Consider the following 14,965-nt stretch of genomic DNA (forward strand, 5'->3'; position numbering starts at 1 on the left):
AGACGGATGAAATATTAAATATTTTATTTTTTAAGATCCGCCCTTGGTTTTAAATTTTTAATAGACTTTTGTTCACTTTTCAAAGCTTTGTCTTTGTTCAAATGAGTGTTACTTGGGAGGACTAGTCAAGATGAGAAATCATTATCATTGCCATAAAAAAAGAGAGATATGACAAAGAACTTTGGTACTAAGGGCATGCATCTAGACAGATGATACAATGTATTCAAACATAAAAGAGACATGTTTGGTTGAAATTTGAAAAAGGAAAAGTCAACAAACCCAAATTAATTTAGAATAAGAAAAAAAGTTTCCATCGATAGTATTTCTTTTTTTGTCTATGACTATGATAATATGATTTGTTGTTGGTGTCAAGAAGATGTATATAGATTGGATAACAAGTCTTACTATTCCATCATGGAATGGAAGGAATCATGTGACCAAAGAAAATATGGACCACATTCAAGTGCATTCACATTCAATTCAAAATTGAAGTTAGTACTCCACATGATATATGATTTATTTTGTAATAAGTTGTCACAAATGACTTAGGGAACAAGGGTTCACCTAAATTTGACACGTGTATGATATTTGACCATTTAATATCTTATATGGTTTGCATTCGTTACTCTTGAATTTCTAACACCAGAGACTGTAGACCTTTTGAAAATAGTTCAAAAAGTCATGCATTGTAATGTCGTGTCACCTAGGTCTAGTTTTTCAAAGATTGGATTTTGTTATACATAAAGGGTTAGTAACGCAGCTTTTGTCCGACTACCTTTTTTTTTTGTTCATAATTATTTTATATATATAATAGAAGTTGGACTTCCAAAAAATATCTTATCTTATAGAGTATATAATATTTATATAGAACAGAAAAATCAAAGACTATATCACATATCACTTATCTCTCTCTTATGTGTGCGTGTGACAGTAACAGCTATAGTCATATACTATACTTAGCACATACTCGATCGTGCATTATTATTACTATATCATATCATAAAATAAAATAATAATACATAGAATAATACAAAAGGAGGGGGTGTCGGCTATAATAATACTCCTTCCTAGCAGTTTCCTTAGTAAAAAGAAAAAATCATTTTATGAATTCTATATAACAAAGGTATGAACACATATCATACAACAATGCCATTTAGATAGATAGCAACTTTTCCTTATCATCCAAAATAAGAGCAACTTTTTAGTTTTCTCAATCTTTGTTTTCTTTGTTCTTATTTTGTCTTCCTCAAATATATCAACAATTCTATCTTTTCCTGTTTCTGTTCTTGTTTCAGTCTTTGGTTTCATTGATTCATCAAAACAATTCTAGTCATAAATTCTTGGTTTCTCAGGAACAAAACAATCTTCTATAATAGTCTGATTTTTTTTGCTCAATTTTGGTATTAGCCTTGTTTCAATATGCTTTCCACAAACACCTTTCTGCAAGATTTCAGTGTTCCTAACACAGTAAACACAGTAACAAATGGATTGGAGTTGGAAGATTCATCTTCATCACCTTCTTCTCTCACATGCTCATATGGAGATTATGAACATACAAGATATTCCAACAGCATCCTTGGCTACATAAGTGACATACTCATGGATGAAGAATATGAATTAGAGAACAAACCTTGCATGTTGCAGGAATGTTTAAGACTCCAAGCTGCTGAAAAATCATTCTATGATGTTCTTGGTGAAAACTATCCCCATTCATCATGTGATGATTCCACTGATCCAGATGGAAATTTCGGTCGCGTCGCTAGTTTTGAGAGCAAAAGCAGCAGCTGCACCACTGATACCTCATATGAGTCTGATTGGATCAACCTTGTTGGAGAATATAACCCTTCTTCCTTACAACTACAAACCCCTTTGATAGAACAAAACTACTCCGATTTGACAGAACCTGATCCAGTGGTAATTGAGCAACAATCTGCTAGCCATTTTCAGAATGGAACTTGGAGTTGGAATGACATTCAGCCAGTGATGGTTGAAGAGTTTTCAGCTTCATTAGCACCAAGAGAAAAGAGAGGTTATAAGATAAATGATGATGAATCTTGTAATGAACCAGAGGGAAGAGGTAGCAAGATTTCAGCTATCTTCTCTGACGAAATAGAGCCACCAGAGATTTTAGATGAGGTACTGCTTTATCAGTCAGGAGGGTCTCAAAACCAACAACCATTGCAGAATCTCGATTCAGGAGGAAAGTCAAAGGCAACACGTTCGCGGCAAAAGAAAGTATCTAATAACAATGCCACAGCTGTGGATTTGTGGACCATGCTAACTCAATGTGCGCAGGCTGTGGCGAGCTACGATCAAAGGAATACAAATGAGCTGCTCAAGCAGATTAGGCAACATTCTTCGGCTTATGGTGATGGACTGCAGCGCTTAGCTCATTACTTTGCTGATGGTCTTGAGATAAGATTGGCTGCCGAGACACCGTCGTATATGCCTTTTTGTATGGCTACTGCTGGAGATATGTTGAAAGCGTACAAACTATTCATTACCTCATCTCCTTTGCAGAGAATGACAAATAACTTGTTAACCAATACGATTATCAGAGTAGTGAAGTACGAGAGCAGCGTTCATATTATCGATTTTGGAATTTGCTATGGTTTCCAATGGCCTTGCCTCATCAAAAGACTTTCATTAAGACCCGGCGGTCCTCCAAAGCTTCGAATTACGGGAATTGATCTTCCTCAGGCAGGATTTAGGCCGGCAGAGAGGGTGGAGGAAACCGGACGGCGTTTAGGAAACTACTGCAAGAAGTTCAATGTACCATTTGAATACAACTTCATTGCACAGAAATGGGAAACTATCCGGCTCGAGGATCTGAAGATAGACAGGAATGAAATAACTCTTGTTAGTTGTTTATACAGACTGAAGAACCTGCCTGATGAAACGGTTGCAGTCAATTGTCCAAGAGAAGATTTGTTGAAGCTGATCAAGAAGATTAATCCAAAAATCTTCTTCCACGGAGTTGTCAATGGAAGTTATAGTGCACCGTTTTTCCTGACTCGGTTTAGGGAAGCACTATACCACTTCTCATCATTGTTTGATATGTTTGAGGCTAATGTTCCTCGCGAAGATCCACAGAGGTTGATGCTTGAGAGTAGTGTGTTTGCTAGGGATGCCATAAATGTTATAGCTTGTGAGGGTGCAGAGAGAGTTGAAAGGCCTGAGACCTACAAGCAATGGCAGATCAGGAACAGAAGAGCTGGGTTCAAGCAAATCAGGTTGGATTCTGAGTTAGTGAATCAAACCAAAACAATGGTTAAGAAGGAATACCATAAAGATTTTGTAGTTGATGAGGATGGTAAGTGGATTTTGCAAGGATGGAAAGGCCGTATTTTGAATGCTTTTTCTGCTTGGGTTCCTGCTTAAGAAAATGTCCAAAAGGTGTCTTGTAGTAGTATCATATGTAATTCACTTAAACCTGTTGAAAAAAATGCAATGAATTTTTCCTTTTCTATTTCTCTTTCTCCATTTGAGTTTTTATTTCAATATTGATGTTCAATTTACTTCCTAGGTGGAAAAACATGATAATCTTTTTCTTTATGAAACACAAATTTAGTACTAATAATCAGAAAAGACAAAAATATTACTTAAAGGAAGAACACCTGAATGAAAACAAAAACTAGGAAATGGCAGTAATTCATCAACAACAACAACAACAACAACAACAACAACAACCATGCATTATCCCACTACGTGGAGTCAGCTACATGGATTAAACGACGTCATATTACTATTCCAACTCGCTAATTTCTAGATCTTTCTTAATAGTTTCTCCTATGTTTTTCCTAGGTCTTCCTAGTAATTTGACTCTCCTCCATCTGATCTACTCTCCTTAATACAGAACTTACAGGTTTTCTATCTACATGGCCAAACCACTTAAGCTCTTAGATTTCACCATATTTTCTACTATAGATGCTACCCCAACTCTCTATCTCTAATGTTGTCATTTCTATTATATCCCGTCTAGTCTCACCACACATCCAACGCAACATCCTCATCTCTGCTACACTTAGTTTATTTCTGTGTTGGTTCCGTACAACATCGCCGGTTTTACCGTAGTCCGATAAAATTTTCCCTTTAATTTAAGGGGTACTTTCATATTACATAAAACTTCAGAGACCCTCCTCTTAAAGAAGATTGTCAACCAACACAAACTAATTTTGAATCAAAAAAAGTTTCCAACTGAAATTTCTTTTTATGTTCTATGATATGGTTCGTTGTTAGTGTCAAGTGTTAACAAGATGTATGTAGAATTGAAGATTACATGACAAAAGTCTTACTACACCATCATCGGACCAAAGAAAACATCAATCACATTCAAGTGGCATTCACATTGAATTCAAAATTGTAGTTAGTAGTCCTCCACATGATATATAATTTATTAATACTAGTAGGTTGTAAAAAGTGACTTGGGGAACAAGGGTTCACCTGCATTTGACCATTTAATATCTTATCTTATATAGAACAGAAAAATAAAAAAACTAGATCACATATCACGTATCTCTCTCTTCTCTTGTGTGTGTGTGACAGTAACAGCAATAGTCATATACTATACTTAGCACATACTCGATCGTGCATTATTATTACTATGGCTTGTTTGGTAAAACTAAGCTATAAGCTAGCTTATAGCTGAAAAGCTAGTAGAATAAAATTAAAGTGTTTGGCAAATTTAGCTGTTGTAAGTACAAAATGACATAAAAGTATATAGTTAGTGGGTAGTTATTATAATTTTTAAAAAATAATAAATGAAAATAATAAGGGTAAATATGGAATAAAATGTAAAAAACTATAAGTTATAAGCTCATATGCTACTTGAAATAGCATATCAAAAAACGCTATAAGCTAATTATATAAGCTAGTTACCAAACACGTCCAAATCAAACAAGCTTATAAGCTATTCCAATAAGCTATAAGCTAGCTTATTGGAATTACCAAACACACCCTATATCATAAAATAATAATACATGGAATAATACAAAAGGAGAGGGTTGGCGGCTATAATACTCATTCCTAGTAGTTTCCTTGGTAAAGAATCATTTATGAATTCTATATAACAAAGGTATCAACACATATCAATGATATTATTATCATACAACAATGCCATTTACTCTTCACTTGTTAGATAGATATCAACTTTTCCAAGATAAGCTATTATTATCATCCAAAATAGGAACAATTTTTTAGTTTTCTCAATCTTGTTTTCTTTGTTCTTATTCTGACTTCCTCAAATATATCAACAATTCTATCTTTTCCTGTTTCTGTTGTTCAGTCTTTGGTTTCATTGATTCATCAAAAAAATTCTAGTCATAAATTCTTGGTTTCTCAGGAACAAAACAATCTTTTATGATAGTCTGATTTTATTTTTTTTGCTCAAGTTTGGTATTAGCCTTTGTTTCAATATGCTTTCCAAAAACACCTTTCTGCAAGATTTCAGTGTTCCTAATCCTAACACAGTAACAAATGGATTTGAGTTGGAAGATTCATCTTCATCACCTTCTTCTGTCACAAGCTCATATGGAAATTATGAACATACAAGATATTCCAACAACATCCTCAGATACATAAATGACATACTCATGGATGAAGAATATGATTTAGAGAACAAACCTTGCATGTTGCAGGAATGTTTAAGACTCCAAGCTGCTGAAAAATCATTCTATGATGTTCTTGGTCAAAACTATCCTCATTCATCATGTGATGATTCCACTGATCCAGATGGAAATTTCGGTCGCGCCACTAGTTTTGAGAGCAACAGCAGCAGCTGCACCACTGATAACTCATATGAGTGTGATTGGATCAACCTTGTTGGAGACTATGACTCTCCTTCCTTACAACTACACACTCCTTTAGTCGAACCAAACTACGCCGATTTGACAGAACCTGATCCAGTGGTAATTGAGCAACAATCTGCAAGCCATTTTCAGAATGGAACTTGGAGTTGGAATGACATTCACAAAGTGATGGTTGCAGAGGTTTCAGCTTCATTAGCACCAAGAGAAAAGAGAAGACATGAGATAAATGATGATGAATCTTGTGATGAACAAGAGGGAAGAGGTAGCAAGATTTCAGCTATCTTCTCTGATGAATTAGAGCCACCAGAGATTTTAGATGAGGTACTGCTTTATCAGTCAGGAAGGACTAAAAACCAACAACAATTGCAGAATCTCGATTCAGGACGAAAGTCAAAGGCAACACGTTCGCAGCCAAGGAAAGTATCTAATAACAATGCCACAGCTGTGGATTTGTGGACCATGCTAACTCAATGTGCGCAGGCTGTGGCGAGCTACGATCAAAGGAATACAAATGAGCTGCTCAAGCATATTAGGCAACATTCTTCGGCTTATGGTGATGGACTGCAGCGCTTAGCTCATTACTTTGCCAATGGTCTTGAGATAAGATTGGCTGCCGAGACGCCATCGTATAAGCCACTTGATGTGGCTACTGCTGGAGATATGTTGAAAGCGTACAAACTATTCGTTACCTCATCTCCTTTGCAGAGAATGACAAATATGTTGTTAACCAATACGATTATCGACATAGTGAAGAACGAGAGTTCTAGCGTTCATATTATCGATTTTGGAATTTGCTATGGTTTCCAATGGCCTTGCCTCATCAAAAGACTTTCATTAAGACCTGGTGGTCCACTAAAGCTTCGAATTACGGGAATTGATCTTCCTCAGGCAGGATTTAGGCCTGCAGAGAGGGTGGAGGAAACTGGACGGCGTTTAGGAAACTACTGCAAAAAGTTCAATGTACCATTTGAATACAACTGCATTGCACAGAAATGGGAAACAATCCGGCTCGAGGATCTGAAGATAGACAGGAATGAAATAACTCTTGTTAGCTGTTTATACAGACTTAAGAACCTGCCTGATGAAACGGTTGCAGTCAATTGTCCAAGAGAAGCTTTGTTGAAGCTGATCAGGAAAATTAATCCAAAAATCTTCTTCCACGGAGTTGTCAATGGAAGTTATAGTGCACCGTATTTCCTGACTCGGTTTAGGGAAGCATTATACCACTTCTCATCGTTGTTTGATATGTTTGAGGCTAATGTGCCTCGCGAAGATCCGCAGAGGTTGATGCTTGAGAGTAGTTTGTTTGGTAGGGATGCCATAAATGTTATAGCTTGTGAGGGTGCAGAGAGAGTTGAAAGGCCTGAGACCTACAAGCAATGGCAGATCAGGAACAGAAGAGCTGGGTTTAAGCAAATCAGGTTGGATCCTGAGTTAGTGAATGAAACCATAAAAATGGTAAAGAAGGAATACCATGAAGATTTTCTAGTTGATGAGGATGGTAAGTGGATTTTGCAAGGATGGAAAGGGCGTATTTTGTATGCTTTATCTGCTTGGGTTCCTGCTTAAGAAAATGTCTACAAGGTGTCTCATAGTAGTATCATAAGTAATTCACTTAGGCCTGTTGAAAAAAATGCAATGAATTTTTCCTTTTCTATTTCTCTTTCTCCATTTGAGTTTTATTTCAATATTGATGTTCAATTTACTACCTAGATGGAAAAACATGACAATCTTTTTCTTTATGATACACAAATTTAGTACTAATCACCAGAAAAGACAAAAGTAATACTTAAAGGAAGAACACCTGAATGAAAACGAAAACTAGGAAATGGCAGTAATTCCTACAACATCGCCGATAAAATTTTCCCTTTAACTTAAGCGGTACTTTCATATCATATAAAGCTTCTGAGACCCTCCTCATTTTAATCACCCAGCTTGAATTCAATGGTTTAAAGAAAATAAACCATAAAACTGACACAAACTAATTTTGAATAAAAAAATGTTCCCATTGAAATTTCTTTTTATTTTCTATGATATGGTTTGTTGTTAGGGTCAAGTGGTATGTAGAATTGTAGATTACATGACAAAAGTCTTACTACACCATCATTTGACCAAAGAAAACATCAATCACATTCCAAGTGCATTCACATTGAATTCAAAATTGAAGTTAGTAGCACTCCACATATATATAATTTAGTAATACTATTTGGGGAACAAGGGTTCATCTGCATTTGACACGTGTACATGTTTGACCACTTTACATCTCAACTTATATATTTTTGCAAATATTTTATTTATTTACATAGAAAAATCAAAGACTAGATCACAGATCACTTATCACTCATGTGTGTGTGACAGTGACAGCTAGCCATATACTTTTTATTTGACAATAAGCAAGTCATATACGTAGCACATACTATACCCTGAATTATTATCACTATATCATAAAAATTAGTATTAATTAGGAAAATGCGGGACAGTAGTTAGCATGATCCAAATAATTAAAATTAAAATAATACAAAAAGAGGGTTGGCGGCTATGACTATGAGACTCCTTCCTAGCAACTTCCTTTATACAAAGGAAGAATCATTTATGAATTTTCTATATAACAATGATATATGACTAAATCATACAAGTATGCCATTTACTCTTCAGTTGCTAGATATAAACTTTTCTTAAGTTTGTCCCCTGCTATATTCATTAGCCTCTAATATTTTCACTTTAATTCATTCTTCTTCATTCTATTCTAGATATGTTATTATTATCCAAAATAGGAGTAGCTATTTAGTTTTCTGAATCTTGTTTTCTTGCTATCCTTAAATATATCAATAATTCTATCTTTTCCTGTTTCTGTTCTTGTTCTGTCTTTGGTTTCATTGATTCATCAAAAGTTTCCTAGTGATATATTTTTGGCTTCTCTGGAACAAAAAAATTTTCAAAACATCTAGTATAAAAGTCTGATTTTTTGGTTCAATTTTGGTATTAGCCTTGTCTCAATATGCTTTCTCCGAACGCCTTTCTGCAAGATTTCTGTGTTCCTGACACAGTAAACCCGGTAACAAATGGATTTGAGTTGGAAGATTCATCATCATCACCTTCTTCTGTCACAAGCTCAAATGGAGAATCCTCAAAAGGGACAAGATATTCCAATTACATCCTCGGATACATAAGTGACATCCTCATGGATGAAGAAGATGACTTGGAGCTTAAACCTTGCATGTTGCAGGAATGTTTAAGACTCCAAGCTGCTGAAAAATCATTCTATGATGTTCTTGGTCACAACTATCCTAATTCATCATGTGAAGATACCACCGACACAGATGGAAATTTCAGTCGCGGCACTGCTAGTTTTGAGAGCAATAGCAGCAGCTGCTCCACTGATAACTCATATGAGTCTGATTGGGTCAACCATGTTGGCGAATTCGATTGTTCTTCCTTACAACTACAAACCCATGTAGTAGAAAAAAACAACTTTAATGTGACAGAAGCTGCTAACGGTATTCACAACGGAAGTTGGAATGCCATTCAGCCAGGGATGGTGGAAGAGTTTTCAACTTCAGTAGTACCAAGAGAAAAGAGAAGTCATAAGATGAATGGTGATGATACTTGCAATGAACAAGAGGGAAGAGGTAGCAAGCTTTCAGCTATCTTCTCCGATGAATTAGAGCCACCAGAGATCTTAGATGAGGTACTGCTTTGTCAGGCAGGAAGGACACAAAACCAACAAGCATCACATAATGTCAATTCAGGAGGGAAGGCAAAGAGAACGGGTTCGCGTTCGAAGAAAGTATCTACTACTAACAATGCCCCAGCTGTAGATTTGTGGACAATGCTAACTCAATGTGCGCAGGCCGTGGCAAGCTACGATCAAAGGAATACAAATGAGCTACTCAAGCAGATTAGGCAACATTCTTCGCAATTTGGGGATGGACTCCAGCGTTTAGCTCATTATTTTGCAAATGGTCTTGAGATAAGATTGGCAGCCGAGACGCCATCGTATAAGCCACTTGATATGGCTACTGCTGGAGATATGTTGAAAGCTTACAAACTATTCATTACCTCATCTCCTTTGCAGAGATTGACGAATATGTTGTTAACCAAAACGATTTTCAGACTAGTGGAGAATGAGAGCAGCGTTCATATTATCGACTTTGGAATTTGCTATGGTTTCCAATGGCCTTGCCTTATCAAAAAACTTTCATTAAGACCCGGTGGTCCTCCAAAGCTTCGAATTACGGGAATTGATCTCCCCCGAGCAGGATTTAGGCCTGCTGAGAGGGTGGAGGAAACTGGACGGCGTTTAGAAAACTACTGCAAGAAGTTCGACGTACCATTTGAATACAACTGCATTGCACATAAATGGGAAACTATCCGGATCGAGGATCTAAAGATAGACAGGAATGAAATAACAGTTGTTAGCTGTTTATACAGACTGAAGAACCTGCCTGATGAAACTGTAGCAGCGAATTGTCCTAGAGAAGCTTTGTTGAAGCTGATCAGGAAGATTAATCCAAAAATCTTCTTCCATGGTGTTGTCAATGGAAGTTATAGTGCACCGTTTTTTCTGACTCGGTTTAGGGAAGCACTATACCACTTCTCATCATTGTTTGATATGTTTGAGGCTAATGTGCCTCGCGAAGACACACAGAGGCTAATGCTTGAGAAAGAGTTGTTTGGAAGGGATGCCATAAATGTTATAGCTTGTGAGGGTGCAGAGAGAGTTGAAAGGCCCGAGACCTACAAGCAGTGGCAGCTCAGGAACAGGAGAGCCGGATTCAGACAAATCAGGTTTGATTCTGACTTGGTGAATGAAACCAAAGTAATGGTGAAGAGAGAATATCATAAAGATTTTGCAGTTGATGAAGATGGTAAGTGGGTTTTGCTTGGATGGAAGGGACGTGTTTTGAATGCTTTGTCTGCTTGGGTTCCTACTTAAGTACATGTTTGAAATCACAATGACACCATGATTTTGTTCAAGCTCCAGAGTGTAGCTTTTGCCAAAATTACAATCGCACACAGTGATTTTGTTTCCTAGGTATCTTGTAGTATCATATGTTATTCACTATTAGGCCTGTTGAAAAAAAATTCAATGAACTTCTCCTTTTTTTATTTCTCTTTCTCCTTTTGAGATTTTAATTCAGATATTGATGTTCAACTCACTCCTTAGAAGGAAAAACATGACGATCTTTTTCTTTATGAAACACAAATTTGGTACTAATCATCAGGAAAGACAAAAGTAATATTTAAAGGAAAAGAACACCTGAAGAAAACAAAAACTAGGGAATGACAGTAATGCATCAAAGAAGAAAAACAGTAATCTGGCTAGAAGTAACAGACAGTATTCTTCTTAAAAGTTACTGGATAGATAAGCATACCTTCATTGAGGTACCATGTTTTGCTCTGCAGAAACAAGTCAGCACTTATAGTTTGGTTTGGACCTCAATTCTGCACTATAAAACTGTATTGCCTCCTTTCTCCTTGTTTGTAAATTATGATTAGATGTTTTCAAGTTAACATATATCAGTGGCAGGAACCATCTCAAAAGGCCTTCAATAAACTTCAAATGCAGCAAGTTTAGTAACAGCGAGATATAATGCTTAAATGCATCGTTACTTCCTTCTGCCTCATATATATTTGTCTACAAGTTTAAGACGTATCTCAACTATTAGATTTGGAGCAGTCAAAACACCATGATGTCACTGCAATCGAAAGACGACGGTGATTTGATAAAATTAGACATATAGACCATCTAATCTTAATCTAACAACCATTATCCGCCAATTACAGTGACTTTTGACTGCACTTAATCCAAACTTTCAAGTATCATTTAGCTGGAATACAAATGTACTATTCAAATTTTTGTGAAGTACTACTGTACCCTCAAATATTTGTGAAGGGATTAGCGACTTTATTTCCAACTTCTTGAACAACCTTGTAGGATTTTAATTTGCTCAATAATCTCAAAAATCTGTGAGCTATGTCACAAATTTAGAATTAGCTTAGAAGATGATACCAGGATGCTGAGTTTTGATTCAAAAATGCAGTTTTCCCGAAAATGGATTATATTTTACTTTTAACCACAAGGATTTTAAATATCATGGTAGCTAAAATCAAATTTCTATAAAGCCAAACAATATCTTTATTTTTATTTTTTTTTTATAATAAGCCAAACAATATCTTTAAATATAACATAATGATACTAAAATAAACACACTGACAAGGCTTTTAGCCATATAAAAAGTATTGTAACTAAATTTGGTAAACCCTAAATCTTACAAACCTGTGGATGTGATTATAACCAATAAACAGATTTGACTTCTCTAACATGAATAATGTTATTTTAAATGATAATGTAACATTACAATTATCGATTGAAAAGTTATCGAATGAGATTGTACATCTCCATAGTTTGTCATACATCTATAAGTATTTTTCAAAATCTCATTTGAAATCAATGCTTCAAACCTTACACTTTACCTTTTAAATTACATTACTCACTTTAGAGAAGTCAAATCTCACAGAAAACAGCCTAATAGAACCACAAATACAAACATAAAAACTCAGGGCTTGAAACAAAACCAAACCTAGCTTAATTTCTATGAAATACATTAATCAACAAACTCATCTATTTTGCTTGACGCTAGATGATCTAAGAACATTCCAGTTTAGCTTATCTCCAGACGGCGGTTTTTTGAAAGAGCCCAAACTACTGCTGGTCGATGAGTGTTTGTTCCCCTGATCATTCTTGGGTGATTTGTTAGGATATTGTGCTTCATTACCTTCACTCTGTATCCTTTTACCATTTCCATTAACCTCGTTACTGTTTTTGTTCTTGTTAGCACTATCTGTACCTTCAGCTGAAGAGGTATTTTCTCTGAAACATCACAAACAAAAATAAATTTATACTCGTCACAGTAAGAGAGAATATTCTCCATAATCTGTTAATGTTAATAAAAGATGAAACCATGAAGTATATTATGAACTAAAACAATAAACGGAGAATCTTCTGACCCTTATTGTGGGGGAAAGAATATATAAAATGAGATATCTACATGAAAGTTAGAGTTTAGACAAAGAAACCCACCTAACAGACACATTAGCATTTTGATTACTAGAAATGGTAGTTTTGGCTACAGGCTGATTAAGTCTTACTTCTTCCTCATTTAATTTCTACAAAGGCAACGCTACGACATTAGAATTTAGAATATGAACAAAGAAGATATAGATTAACTAGGAGTATAGAGAAAAAGCTTTTAAATTTATGATCTTCAAACTCACATCAACAGTTGGATTAAAACTTTGAAATGACATTCGACCTTTAAATGCTCCAGGACGAGGATCACCTTCCACTATGACCACACTACATATTTGTAAAAAGCCAGGCAAATTAAAAATGAATGAGATATAAAACAAACCAAAAGATGAAGAAAGCAATTGTAGAAAAGATACAGTTGTATATCAGAGCTATCAAATTGTTTCATAATTTATTCAACTTTTTCAATTTTATAAAATGTTTGTCAAATTTTTAGGGCTATACGATTGTTAAGTAACATCAGATGCCCGCATTCCACAAGTGATTCCTGCAAGCCATATTACAACTAAGAAACAAAGCCTTGCTCATTCATTTAGCAGCAATCAAGAGAAATATGTAGCATAAAAATAACATTACAAACAAAATATAGCAAAAAAATTCAAACTCTAAACTTTGAAGAGCTAGCCTATAAGCAATACCGGATACAAATAATTGCAATATGGAATGTCAACTTTTAAAAACATTAATTATTCTACTAAAAACCCTAAATTATTATCGATAGAAAACCAAAAACATTCCGTAAATGGATATTGGGAGATAAGTTTTCGCATGAGAAATAAATCCTAAAGTTTCAATTGACAAAATTTGATTACAGAGAGGGAAATAATTCAGTGTTGTAAATCATAGATCGGGAAAATAGCAATTGGTTCGAACTTTTTTCTTAAAATTTTGCTATTGGCCAGCCTAGTGGCCAACATATACTCAAATCAACATGGGGAGGGGAAATGTTGTGACCCGGGTTTGAACCCGGAATTCCACATAAAATATCCCCACAGCCAAACCGCTAGGCTGATTCAAACTTTGCTATGCTACCTACAAAACTATAAAATTGCTATAGCCGCTGTCTAACAATAACGTATCACCCAACAATAACAATTTTTCAAATCCAGTTACGCTGGCCGCTATTTGGAAACAAATCAAATTTGTACTAAATAGCGCCCGCAATAGCCGCTATTTGACAACACTAAGGTAAATAAAAATTTCATGTGACAATTTCAAGAGGACAACAAATCCAATTTGTACTAAACCGCGCCGCTAAAACTGCTATTTGACAATACTAAGATAATTAAATACTAAATTTTCATGTGACAAGTTAACGAGAACAAATTTCAAATCCTCATAAGACCATGAATTTCAATTCCAATATGTACATCAGTAATAAAAAAACAAAATTGAATAGAAAATTGATGACCCATATGCAGTAAAAATTGAAAACAGTACACATTATTTGAATTTAATGAATAAAAATACCATTTTCTAGAAACAGTTGGGGTTGAACCAAAACTTGCATCATGTTTAACCTCTTCTTCTACTTTCTCAGGTTTCTCCTCTCTTGCAGCTGCTCTTTGCATGAACTATCCAATTTCAAAACAAAACAAAACAAAGAACAAACATCATTAATTAGTACATGGATATGAAATTTCAATCTTGAATCAAACAATAGTGAGAAAATTCCTCAAAAAAAAATTCAATAATAATAATAATGGTTGTGGTTGGTTCATTGTTACCTTCAAGTTCTTCAATACGCTTGAAAGTTCGCGCTTTGCCATTGTAGGTTTCTTTGAAAGCTCTCGCTTCTTCTTCCTCTAAAACACAGCGACAAAGCAACCTTAACCTAGCTCCGCCAAATCTGAATTGTGTGAACAAAATTTTACTTTTTATGTTGTTTTGTTTTGTCCCACGAAATTACTAAGATGTCCCTATATATGTATTAATTGTGCCGGCCCAGTTTCCCAGTTTAACAACTTAGGGTAAGTTTGTTATATATTAAAAAAAAATAGTAATTATGATATTTAATAATTTAAAATTTTTTTTTTTATAAGATAAAGATTAGTTTTTCTTTTTA

At 35.1% G+C, this 14,965-nt stretch overlaps 1 protein-coding gene and 1 pseudogene across 1 annotated transcript; one reads left to right on the plus strand and one right to left on the minus strand.

Moving 5' to 3' along the window:
• Positions 1-1,141: 1,141 nt before the first annotated feature.
• LOC123895265 lies at positions 1,142-10,916 on the plus strand (annotated as a pseudogene).
• Positions 10,917-11,922: 1,006 nt separating this feature from the next.
• On the minus strand, positions 11,923-14,788 carry LOC123895264. Its single transcript, XM_045945521.1, has 5 exons — positions 14,628-14,788; positions 14,371-14,474; positions 13,086-13,167; positions 12,892-12,977; positions 11,923-12,681 (listed from the first exon to the last, which is right to left on the minus strand). The coding sequence occupies exons 1-5, from the start codon at positions 14,667-14,669 to the stop codon at positions 12,429-12,431; spliced, it is 567 nt and encodes a 188-aa protein (XP_045801477.1). The 5' UTR covers positions 14,670-14,788; the 3' UTR covers positions 11,923-12,428.
• Positions 14,789-14,965: the final 177 nt, after the last annotated feature.

The sequence above is a fragment of the Trifolium pratense genome, linkage group LG7 (assembly GCF_020283565.1).
Source record: "Trifolium pratense cultivar HEN17-A07 linkage group LG7, ARS_RC_1.1, whole genome shotgun sequence".
Classification (NCBI taxonomy): domain Eukaryota; kingdom Viridiplantae; phylum Streptophyta; class Magnoliopsida; order Fabales; family Fabaceae; genus Trifolium; species Trifolium pratense.